This window comes from Silurus meridionalis, chromosome 23 (assembly GCF_014805685.1).
Source record: "Silurus meridionalis isolate SWU-2019-XX chromosome 23, ASM1480568v1, whole genome shotgun sequence".
Classification (NCBI taxonomy): domain Eukaryota; kingdom Metazoa; phylum Chordata; class Actinopteri; order Siluriformes; family Siluridae; genus Silurus; species Silurus meridionalis.
In genome coordinates this window covers 7,225,026-7,238,283 of record NC_060906.1, presented here as the reverse complement: position 1 = coordinate 7,238,283, position 13,258 = coordinate 7,225,026, and the positions used below count along the sequence as shown (strand labels likewise).

General features: G+C 39.9%; 1 protein-coding gene across 1 annotated transcript in view; it reads right to left on the bottom strand.

Annotated features, from left to right (window-relative positions):
- The window catches only part of ptchd4 (patched domain containing 4), a 28,007-nt gene extending 20,278 nt beyond the window's left edge, over positions 1 to 7,729 (bottom strand). The window contains exon 1 of the mRNA XM_046835637.1: positions 7,037 to 7,729. Within this exon, the coding sequence (XP_046691593.1) occupies positions 7,037 to 7,594 (558 nt within the window). The 5' untranslated portion in view covers positions 7,595 to 7,729. The remainder of the gene's footprint in view (positions 1 to 7,036) is intronic.
- Positions 7,730 to 13,258: the final 5,529 nt, after the last annotated feature.

Below are 13,258 nucleotides of genomic sequence, written 5' to 3'. Positions count from 1 at the left end.
GAATTTCTTTGGAACTTGTTTGGGGCTGCTTATCCACCATCCGGACTATAATGCGTTGCAACCTTTCATCACATTTCTCTTCCGTCCACACCCAGGGAGATTAGCTACAGTGCCATCGGTTGCAAACTTCTTGATAATGTTGCGCACTGTGGACAAAGGCAAATCTAGATCTCTGGAGATGGACTTGTAACCTTGAGATTGTTGATATTTTCCACAGTTTTGGTTCTCAAGTCCTCACACAGTTATCTTCTGCTCTTTCTGTTGTCCATGCTTAGTGTGGCACACAATGCAAAGACTAAGTGAACTTCTCTCCTTTTTATCTGCTTTCAGGTGTGATGTTTATATTGCCCACACCTGTTACTTGCCCTATGTGAGTTTAAAGGAGCATCACATGCTTGAAACAATCTTATTTATCCCCATTTTTAAAGGGTGCCATTAATTTTGTCCAACAAATTTTTGGAGTTTTGTGTGACATTATGTCAAATTTGCTTTTCTTCCTCCCTTTTTTTGTTTTGTTCCAATACACACGTGTATAGCAAATCATGTGTTAATGCAATACTTTTCTGTGAGAAATACTTGATTTTCTGGAAATATTCCAGGGGTGCCAACAATTTTGGCCATGACTGTATGTGCAATATTTCTTTTACTAATCTAAATCTGTTCTTTTTGTGCAATAATACTCTATGTCTTTTCTTTATTAAAAAATGCACAATAGCTTTTATTCTTTTTTTTATTTATTTAATGTTTTATTTCCTTTCTACTTTAGTAAAAGTGCAACTGGAAGCTTCTGTCACCAAAACAAATTCCTTGAAAAACTTTTTTTTTTTTTTATACAGCCTTAATATTATCCTGCTGTGTATTTCCCTGCTGCAGTAAGTACTCTGTTCATGAGAACACTCCAATGGTGGACTGGTAGCACTTTTGACCTGGGTTTTATGATTCAGGGTTAGAGAAAGAAAAGCATCCACTGAGAACCTCTTTGTTATGTGAGGCATCAACACTAAGCTTCTCTGAAGTCTGTAATTTACTGCACTATTGCATGGCTGCTAACATTTGTCATAAGCCTGCTTTAAACACCGCTCCGTTCTAACTTTGTGATGGTTTTGGTTCTGCACACTACATGGGGCAGAAGCTGAGCCTTCTGCTCGTTTATCTTCCTGCTGTGAAAATGCTACAACCGTTACCTTACCTATCACTAGCCATGTCTGCTGTTCCCTTCACTCTCTGCTGTGTCAAAGATAGAACAATGAATAGTCAGCCATATTTTCATAGCCTGCATTCAACAATATTGGCATTTTGCTGCAGGGTGAAGCACTTTTTAAGAGCTGGTTAGCATTATTTTGGGCCAAGGAAAATGTCATCGCCGATCACTGTCCATCATCCAAATAAATCAGCTTTATCTCTTAGCCTTTTGCTCCTTTCATGTAATTAAATTAGCTTTATTATATGCTCAACCCTGACTTGCACCTGTGTTTATTTATCACTTTATCACTTTAAGTGTACAAAACCAGGAATGGAGTAAATGTAATTCATTACTGTACTTAAGTAGGTTTTTCGTATATACTGAAGTATTTCCATTTGGGGATATTTTTACTTTTACTTCTTTACATTTTAAAGTCAAATATCTTTTAAATACATTTTGCGAAATCAGTCATTCCTTATTTTGAGTGGATAAAAATACACCAAAATACAGTTCAGCAACAGTTCAACAGCAAGCAGAATATTTTGAGAGTAATACTGTAAATGATGAAAGAAACTCCTGACTCTATCTTGCAGTGGTTGACGAATTACACATAGCGTGTAGTTAAGTAAAAGTAAATATTCACTCAGTAAAATATGACTCCAGTAAAAGTGTCCCTTTAAACGTTCAGTTAAAAGTACAAAGGTATTTGCCTTCAAATGTACATACCGTAATTGCCGGACTATAAAGCGCACCCATATATAAGCCACACTGAATTTGATAGAGATTTTTATTTTTAACATAAATAAGCCGCTACACTTAAACTAATGAACTTTACACAGGCTTTAACAAAAGACACTAAATGCAATATGTTGCGCTTCTATTAGGAGCATAGCGGTATTTTGGGAATAGCATGCCACTGAATTCTTCTGGTATTACTGCGAGTGTGTGCGTGTGAGACTGAGGATTATGTCCTTTTTATTTTCTGATGCTCATTTCTAAGTTTCTTTGACTAACCCGTAACGCTGTTGCCAAGAAAAAAAAAAAAAAAAAAAAAACACGAGTTTTGGAAACCTGTCTGTGCTTATATAATTTCTGTTGCAACTGGAGTTAGTGAGCTCTCCCTTCACCCAGACTCAACGCATTACAACGGCTTGTATCTAAACATTAGCCGACCAAGAAAGTCATTGTTCACTGTCTTCCTCCTTCCTTTCACAACTACAGTGGTACCTTGACCTACGAGTGCATTAATGTACGAGTTTTCCGAGGTACGAGCAGTCACTCGGTCGATTTTTTTGATTTGTTACGCGAGTAAGAAATTGAGGGTACGAGCTCGAGACGCCGCTGCTAGATGGCCAAGCGAAGCCAGAAAGCGAAGATTGTGACGAAAATTAAGATAAGCAAAGAAGAAAAAGTAAACATTTTAAGGTTTAGGAATACGTAGTGTACAGGAGCCTCCGCTTATCCCCTCTACCCCCCCTCCACACACACACACACACACACACACACCACCGGCTCAAGTCATCTCATCTCTAAGGAAAATACACTGAATAAAACCTTATTATAACAAACATAAAAATGGGGTGTCATTTTGAGGGTTGGAACGGATTGATGCCATTTTAAGTATTTTCAATATGGAAAACTGATTTGATGTGCGAGCAAATTGAGATACGAGCTCATCCACGGAACAAATTAAACTCGTAGGTCAATGTACCACTGTATTTCTCTGGGGAGTTTATCTTTTGGCATCGTTGTGCGCCACCGGTGGAAGTTTTTCTCCCGATGCCGTGCAGCTCAGAACACAGGTGAAGTTTTATTTTTTCTTTTCCGTTCGGAAATTTCATTGGTCTAATGTTGTGTCGCTCAGTTTATTGGCTTGAAGTTTGTGAAACCGGGAAAAACCCAGGAAAAATCCATATATTAGCCGTTTCATTGTTTAAGCCGCGGGGTTCAAAACGTGGGAAAAAAGTAGCGGATGTTAGTCCAAAAAATACGGTAAGTATCAAAAGTACTATGATTTATTATGGCTGTAATGTTCCTTACTTATTACAAGACTCTTTGCCTAATCACCTCAGTTGATGTGAAAAACACTCTGATGTGATTCTCAGCACACAATCTGTTAACAGAATAATATTAATGAGTCAAACACTGATTGTTATCTAATAAATTATCATGAGCCCGAAACCTTCTTTTTAATGACTTCAAAAAAATCGCACGAATGAGGCCACAAGTGTTGTGGTGAGCTTGATTCAGGAGTTTCTTCATCATTTATTCCTCTCTTAATGTTCTGCTTGTTGTTGAACTGATGCTGAACTATATGTACGTGCTAAATAGATACCACCAAGAGGCAGTTGCAGTTTTAAATTGAATGATGTCCTGAGTGAACCACGCTATGAACCAACGTCTCCTTCACTGATGAGTTTCAGCTCTGAAAAAGCTCATCTCTTCTTCAGCTACTGTCAATGGATAAGTAAAACATTTTGGTAAAACAAATTTGAATGCATTTCAAAGCTCACACAGTTATCAAAATTTTAAGCTGCACTGGAGATTCCCCTTACTGAACTCAATTCAGTACCTTTATGCCATCGCCTCAATTAAACTTATCCAAATCAATAAGTGCCATTTTAACTACAATCCAATTAGACTAGTGGGGGTGTCATTGTTTTGTTGCTGCACACATTATGATAAACTACATACTATGAATTTTAATGTTATGCAGACTAAAAGAAATATTGTTGTTTTATGCGTAAAAGCATAAGAGGAAACACAGCACAACCTGAGTGATATACAGTTATTAGCCGATTTCATTTAATGCATTAGTCTTTACTATACTATAATGAGTTGAGTGATAGAGCTGCATACACAACTTTATCTCTTGCATTTCCCTCCCTACTTTTTCCTCTTTTTTCTGAATTTCCATATTTTGTCATTCATAATTTTAATTTGGCTTTGAAATTTAAAACTCATCGAGCGAGCTGTGCTTCTGCAGAGGGCTACGTCTTGATTTCTGAGAGAGGTCTGGCCCGACCAGTTGAAGCTGACAGGAAAGTTACGTTCACTCGCATAAACATTAAAGTAATTTACAACCGTGGTGAGCAGAAAAAACATCTCAGAATGCAAAATGCTTCCAGCCCTGAATCAGACACCAAAAAACTTTTAGAAACACTCTAAGTATCTAGAAAGAAGGAGGGGAAGCATAATAGGAACCTCTTTACCACACACACACACACACACACACACACACACACACACGTAAGCATAAGATTCTTGTGTGCTTTCTGAACATCCCAATCCACATTTATTCCCCATTTGCTGTTATTAAAATCCCACTTTTTGTGGCGATTTATTCAGCTACCAGGGTGTTAGTTAAGTCAGGTACTTATGTAGGTGAGGTGAGGAGGCCTGGGGTTCAGTCAGCCTTCACATTTATAACAAAGGTGTTCAATAGTCTTGAGTTGAAAGCTATATAGCAGAAAGATGTTTCACTCCAACCAATGTAAAGCATATCTTCATGTAGCTGGTTTTGTGCACAGGGCATCGTCATGCTGGAACAGGTTTTTGCGGAAAAATTGCATACAAGTGGATAAGTCAGGTGTCCCAATAGTTTTGTCCATATAGTGTATCGTGAAGGCACCACCTCGCCATTGTGTAAACCTGGCAACATTCTGTTTTATCTATTAACATTTACATTTAATGTTGTGGAACATCTGTAAGAAAAGTGAGTTCCAGCTACTGTTATAACTTCTACTGATTCCTCATTAGCGTTTCTTCTTTTCTCTCTGTCTTCAATTTATTTGAAAATGGTAATAAAGAGTTTAGGTTTCGCTTGTACTGTGCAGAGTCTTGGTTTCCTGTAATGATTATTGTGTACCGAAAGTCTGTGCAGATACACATATTCCGTTTTAAAATATTACAAGATTTTGACATTTTGACCCTTTTAGATTTAAAGATAAAAGTGGTGGGTGTAATAATATAAATCTGTGCAGGAACAGGAAGTGTGTGCTGGTGGCAGTAATCACGAAGCTCAGCTGGATGCTGGATATTTAAAATCCTGATAAAAATCATCCCTGTCATGTACACCAGGAAGTCCTTTTCACTGTTTTCAACATCTTCAGTGGACCTGAGAGTGCTCTATTTATTTTTGCAGGAATTATTTTGTTTTGTTTTTTTTGTCAAAGAAAAAGATTCATGTTTTTAAGTTCTAAAGCATACCCACATCATTTTGAAAAGTTCAACAGTTCAACACTATTGAAGGACAATAATATTCATATATTGAACAAGACTAGTGTGTAAGTTGTTTACTGCATTGTCCATTGTCTAGAGTCTGTGCAGAGGTGTGTTGTTTGTATTTCGTGTTTATTAGTAGATTCAAGAATTCAAGTAGGAGAAAGACATTCCCATTATGGTTCCCTGTCTTTCCAGGCCTGCCTTTACTCAATGGAACAACCTGGTTAAAAACTCCACTTCCATCTCTCCTAAACATCTCCACTCTTCTATCATCTGTATGTCATCTTGTCCAACCGACTTTCCACTCTTCATCCTCTTAATCGCTGCTCTTCCTCCTTACTAATCCTATCCACTTCCTGCTTCACCATCTCCACACCATCTCCACACCTCCAAACCTTCTCTCTATCTCATTTTCATCAGCTGCTCAAAATACTCCCTCCATCTTCTCAACACACTCTTCTCACTAGTCAACACATTTCCATCTCCATCCTTTATTGCTCTAACTTGCAGCACATCCTTCCCAGCTCAGTCCCTCTGCCTGGCCAATCGGTATAAATCCTTTTCTTCTTCCGTAGTGTCCAACTTCTCATACAGCTCCTCATATACCTTTTCCTTGGCTTTTGCCACATCCCTCTTTACCTGCTGCTGCATATCCTTGTATTCCTCGATCCCAATTCTAGAAACTTATGAAGAAAAAACCTGTTGCCAACTCAAGGTGTACTTCCAGCAAGTCTTTAAAAACTGAGTGAAAACCACAAGCGGTTATGTGTTTAAAAACCACAGTTTAGAACAAAACGAAGGGGTTTGAGTACACAAGTGTGGCTGAAAAAGCTAAAAGGAGGCCTAGACCACGGCCTTCTGAAATAAACGATCACGGCCTTTATTTCTCAGAGTTTCGTTCTCTGTGATGCTCCATTTATGAGTTTCACTCTTGGGAGCATTATACTCTTGCGTGTGTATGTGGTTCTGCGTGCACAGGCACAACAATTTATAATGTGTATCAGCGTCATCCACAAAGATAATCAAATGCACAATAGGTGCTAAAATAAACTACAGCCTGGGTTAAAGCTGTGACCAATATCAGAAACATCTCTCTCTCTCTCTCTCTCTCTCTCTCTCACACACACACACACACACACACACACACATACACACACACAGTGTCCAGTAAGCTTGTGTGCAATGCAGTTCTATGCAGTTGATTGATAAGATGGACACAGGACAGAAAAGCACCAGCAGTAGCAGAGAGGTGTGTTTATCAATCCCAGGGTTTCCCCTACTAGGTGCGCTATAACGCTAACGTCACTCCAGTCTGCGTTTCATAGGCTGATGCGGTACTGCAGTTTCATTGTTACATAGCGCTCGGCGAGGGGTAATAGGGCAAATCAGCAGTAGAGACCCCCGTGTGTCAGGGCCAAAAATGTCCGTCTGCATACAAATCATATAACATGCACTAGGACTAGGAGCACATTATGTAAGCATATGAAAGTGGCACAGTGAGCAGTAGAGTAGAACCGGCTTTGGCCTATTTCACCGCGCAGCTTCTTTTTGCATATTAAAGTATTAGTACAGGACGCGCCGTTACGCACCGGAGGGGTAAAAGAAAGAAAGAAAGCGCCCCCATCTTACCCGTAGCGTTGTGTTGGGGTAGGTCACGGGCACTTTGGCGAGCGTGTTGTTGTTCAGGACGGCCTCGCGGATGTCCTCGAAGATCGCGATTATATCGTCGAGGACGCAGCGGCGGGGCTCGCGCTGGCCGTCGAGCACGCAGAGGTGCGCGAAGGTGTAGTTGAAGCCGCGGTGCGCGACGCGCAGCTCGAGCACGCGCCGGTGCACGCGCAGCACCTGCTCGGCCAGCTCGAGCACGTTGGCGCCGCGCTTCGCGAGCAGGATGAGGCGGCCGTAGCGGCCCGGCGTGTGCAGGTCCGAGTAGAGGCGGTGCTTCGAGCGCTCCACTGGGAAGAGGCTGTCGGCGAGGCGCCGCTCGACCTTGGCGAGGCTGTGCGCGGGCGCGAGCAGCCGCTCCAGGTCAGCCTCGGGCGCGAATCCGCGCAGCGCCGCGCCGCCCAGAAGCGCCGTGAGGACTGCGGGCACGGTCAGGAAGAACACCGGGTGCCGGCTCACGAACAAGCCGAGCCAGTAGAACGAGGCTTTGAGCGCGCCGTAGATCGCCTGCCGCAGCATCATCCACCTCCTCCTCCACCACCACCTCCTCCTCTTCCTCCTCCTCCTCCACCTCCTCCTCTGTTGCTTTTGCCTAGCAAGTGCATGTGACACGCGCTCCCATGCTGCGGTTCGCAAAAAAAAAAACAATTATTGATCGGCTTCCCTCTATGTTCCTTCGTGTGTGTGTGTGTGTGTGTGTGTGTGTGTGTGTGTGTATGTGTGTGTGCGCGCGCGCGCGCCCGCGCGTGCGTGAGTGCGTGTGCTTTTTTTAGTTTCTGCTTAACACATGCCTCCTCCTCCACACGCTCCGCGCTGCGTTATTCCTCGTTCCAGCTTCAGCATCCTCAGATTGATGTGTTTCACCGCAATCATGCGCTGTAGCCCACAAGACAGGTTATTTCAGGCACACTTTCTACATCCGATCATTAAAAACAGCCAGGCCGGGGTTCAGTTCTTTTCTGATCCCGATCAATGAGAAGCAAATGCCGCAGTTTTTGCTTCTCAGCTCTTCGTGTATGCTTTTTGTCTGTGATATGAACTTGAACTGAAAGAAATATGACACGGAGAAATGTTTGAAGTTGCTCCTGCTTTCTTTTGAGATATTAAACATACAACTGTTGTGTCCCCTCCTTTAGTGGAAATGTTCTTCTGAGTTGTGAACTGTGGCTCATGAAGGAAAACTGGACAGGGACGTAGAGACGTGCTGCATGCAAAAGGTCCGATCTGTTACCAAGCCCTCTGTCCTATTTCACACAAATATCATGTGTTTACTTCCATCACCATCAGCTGGAGGTTGACCCCAAAAACCTTGTGCAAAGGAAAACGGCTTTTCCTTTTTTCTGATGCATATATGTCTGATGCATGTTAAATGTACTCCTGTAAATGAAATAAAGTAGGTTAACTCATGTTTATATGTTTATATGATGTTCCAAATGCTAAGAGGATACGAGAAGGTATATAATGAATGCATGAAACACTGCATTTGCACAAAAGGACGATTATTTTGGTTATTAAATGTTGTTCTCAGACAAGATTATTAATGACCTTGGAAAATACTTTTCAGAAAAATAGGTTTTCACGAGTGTCCCATTGTTGTTATTGCTGTACAACATGAGTTATAGAATGAAACATAATATGTATCAGGTTGTGTATTGTGTATATTGTGTAGGTTGTGTATATGAGTACAGTATCGAAATATGGCAATGAATAAATCGGAAAATGACATTACAAATGTGTCCTTAATGATGGGACATGTGTATCCCAAACTCCCAGACATGTTGCACCAAATATGTCATAAAAAATGAGCAGATATGACCAAAAGGTGAAAATCTTTTTATTTTCACGTCTGCACTTTGAGGAATGTATCTTTTTTTTTTAAAGAGACCATCTGCTTTATTAGGAACACCTGTATACCTTACAATTTTCATTTTATGGTTTTACATATCAGGACATAATAAAAAAGCATGTTGAATAAGGTAACGGCAACCTCAGATGACTAAGGACCACCTTTAGCAGCATTAACTTTAGTTATACTTTTTGATTTCAGTCTCTCACAGCATTGTGGAGAAATTTTGGCTCACTCTTCTGTACAATGTTGCTTCAATTTATTGAGGGTTGCAGGCATTTGTTTAGCCACAGCTCTCTTAAGGTCCTGCCACAGCAGTTCAATCAGGTTGAGGTCTGAACTCATTTTGTTTTGCTGTTGTGCTTGGGCTCATTGTCCTGCTTCTGGCTTTAGCTATCAGACAGTTGGTCTCTAGATCTCTTTGGTATATTGTGGAGTTTGACTCAATGACTACAAGGTGCCCAGGTCACATCATCACCCCTCCACCACCTCCAGCATGTCCATCATGGACAAACATGTCCACTTTGGTTTCATCTGTCCAAAGGACATTGTTCCCAAAGTCTTTGGTTTGTTCAGATGCAACGTTGCAAACCTTAGCCGTGTTGCCTTTTACTTTTTAAAGACAAAAGGTTTTCTCCTGGCAACCCTTCCAAACAAACCATTTCAACATATTTTTTTCTAATTGTACTGTCAGGAACTTTCACATTTTACATGTTAACTGAGGCCTGTAGAGTCTGAGATGTAACTCTGGGTATTTTGCATTTGCACTGTGAATTTATTGGGACATCCAACACTCCTAAGAATATTGGCAACTGTTTTAAATGTTTTCCACTTGTGAACAATCATCTTGTAAATAATGATCGACTTGAACCTGTTTGGAAATGGCCTTATAGCCATTCCCAGATTGCTGGGCAGTCCAAGATCATGGTTGATATCTTTCCTTCTTTACACTGTATTGCTGCCAAACAGGTAGTCACACTAACTGATGATCAATAAATCAACGGCAATTGATTAGTGGCAACTGGCTGCTTTTAATTCCTATGTAATCTGTAAAAATGTATTTTGTTTTTCACAGATGGCTTTTATATTTTGGCTTTATATTTGTAAGCTTCAGAGAAAGCGGCCGAAAAAGCACCTGACACGCCGAAGGGGGCCGAAGGGGGCGTGGCAGGTGGATTCCTGACAGATAAACATGTACTGTATGTACATTTTTATAGCATGCCTTCATCAAACAAATCGCGGCAACGCTGTTGTGTAAAAAACCCTTCAAAAACACGTGCATGCACATTCTCATTTATTAGCGCACATCATGTACATAAAGAAATTTCAAGCACATTAATATACTGCCGCCATTTTGATTTTCGTTTATCTCGATCATCGGCTACCTCGATGCTTTTTGGCGACCCCCTAGGACATCGACATAACCGGGTTCCACTGTATATTGCACAGAGCGTTTTACCATAAAGCTGCTTGACCAACAATTGAGTTCATGGGTTTTGTCATTTTACACTAAAACCTATGTGGCCCATGTGTTCAGCTTGAGGATTTTATTTCTGTCAATAATTATTGATGTCAGATTATTATAAACATGTATTATCACTGTACATAATCATATATTAAGCATTAATGTAATGAGACTTATTTTACAAGGTTTGGATTAAACCATGAGAGCACTCAATATCACCATGTTCAGATTATTAAATATATGAATATAATATTCATATATTTTTAATGCTATATAAAAAAATTAATCTGTATAGTAGACGTCATTGGCTTTTTTTTTTCCATATTCCAATTCACACCAGAAGTGGTCTGATATAGTAGTTTTCTTCCTGTTCACACAGTGCATCCGGAAAGTATTCACAGCGCTTCACTTTTACCTTCAAAAATTCTACAAACAACACTCTATAATGACAATGTAAAAGAAGTTTGTTGCAAATTTTGTAAAAATTAAAAACCAAAACAATCACATGTATATAACTATTCATAGCCTTTACCTTGACACAAATTGAGCTCAGTTGCATCCTGTTTCCACTGATCACCCTAACCTTATCTCTGCGGCACTCCTCCAATCAGGTCTGTATGGTACAATGGCCAGACAGAAGCCACTCCTCAGTAAAAGGCACGTGACAGCATCATGTCTAGAGGAAACCAGGCACAGCTGATCACCTGGCCATTACTGTTCTATACTATAGTAACTATACTATACTAATACAGTGAAGCATGGTGGTGGCGGTATCATGCTGTGGTGATGTTTTTTAGTGGCAGGAACTGGGAGACTAGTCAGAATTGAGGGAAAGATGAACGCAGCACTGTACAGAGATGTCCTTGATGAAAACCTGGGGTGACAGTTCATCTTCCAAAGACCCTAAGCACACAGCTAAGATAACAAATGAGTGGCTAAGGGGCGACTCTGTGAATGTCCTTCGAGTGACCCAGCAAGAGCTCATATTTGAACCCGATTGAACATCTCTGGAGAGATCTGAAAATGGCTGTGCACTGACGCTCCCCATCCAACCTGATGGAGCTTGAGAGCTTTGGCAAAGAAGAATGGGAGAAACTGCCCAAAAATAGGTGTTATCACATTATCTGTGTAAAGCTGCTTTGAGACAATGTTCATTGTTAAAAGCACAATATAAATAAAAATGAAATGAATTGAATTGAATAGGTGTCATGCTTGTAGCATCATATTTAAAAAGACTTGAGGCTGTAGTTGGTGCCAAAACTGCTTCACCAAAGTATTGAGCAAAGGCTGTGAATTCTTCTGTACATGTGATTTTTTTTACTGAATAATTTTGCAAAGATTTCAAACAAACGTCTTTCATGTTGTCTTTATGGGGTTTTGTTTGTAGAATTTTGAGAAAAAAAAATGTATTTAATCCATTTTGGAATAAAGCTGTAACAACAAAATGTGGAAAAAGTGAAACGCTGTGAAAACTTTCTGGAGGCACTGTAGCTCCATTCTTATCAATTACTTGCTCATTTAAAAACACTGAAAAGACCTTCGATTTCACAAACAAATCAAGTTTTCACATTTTGTATTTATTTGGATTCGATTTCCTTTTTTAATTTAGTTTTAATTGCTGAACTGTAACAGTTACTGTAATTTAGCTTGCTTCTTTGAATTTGTTTGACAGATTGTTTGGTCTCCAGGTTTTTGGCCGCATTGTGTTACTGATTATTTTTAGGGCTTGGCATATTCCAATAAACTGTGCACCTTTAGACCATACCTCTGTGACCCGTTTGGCTCATTATCATGCAAGATGAGCTACAGGAACTAATCAGCACTATTCATCATTACAGGGTTGGTGTGTTGATTACTAGTACAGTTCCACAAATGTGATGTTCGCTATTAAATTATCAAATGACTCTATGGTTGGCGTAACGAAGGACTACAGGGGCATTGTGATTGGTAGGTGGATGTGCCATTAAATTAGGTGAAATGGCTACAAGCAAACTGGAAAACAAATTTTCTACAATAGCCACACATCATTTATTGTTTCTTCTTACAATCAACCAAATTCTGCTAAACGCACTCCAATATGTTTTTATCAAGGTCAGATTTTTTTTAATATCAACAGCTGAAATAACAAGAATCTATAGCCCTCCCAGCAGTCTGCCTCTTCTGTAACAGTACAATCCTGCTGTCCTTTCAAGAAAGAGAGTTGGAAATATTTTATACTCAATCTTGAACCTGAGGCTTATTTGCTCAATCACGTACCTGTGAATTTGTTGGTACCAAAAAGTCAATCAAGCCAATTAAAATCCAGATATTGTGCATCTAGAGCACAAACAAAAAAAATTCTATATGGATGATGTAAAAAGTCCACACTCCTGTTTAATTTGCAAATAAAAACATATGAGAGCTTTAATGTCATCTCTGCCTTTAATGGCACATCGGATGCAACAGAATTCAAGAAAAAAAAGCAAATAGAATGTACTAGAATTATTATTTGATAATTATTAAAAATATCATATTCAAGCTCATGTTCAAATCATAAATGAAAATTAAAGATCAGCAGTTTCTGTACAATTTTCTTGACAAAATATCCACAAGGAGATCAAAGAGCTAATACTAATCACATTCCCTACACACTGTTGCCACTAGATGGTGTCAGAGACCAGCTAGGGACATGGTTAGACTGACTTCCGCCACCAGAGGGAGGCACAGAATCATCTATTTTAATAAGTCAATGGCTATGGTAATTTCTCTGGCTTCCTTAGCCAACTATTGAGATCCCTTAATGTGTGTATGTATACAGAATATTCAGAACACCACAATAGATTCTACTTCTGTCATAAAAGCACATAGAAGCAATCATGATCACCCAAACTGGACA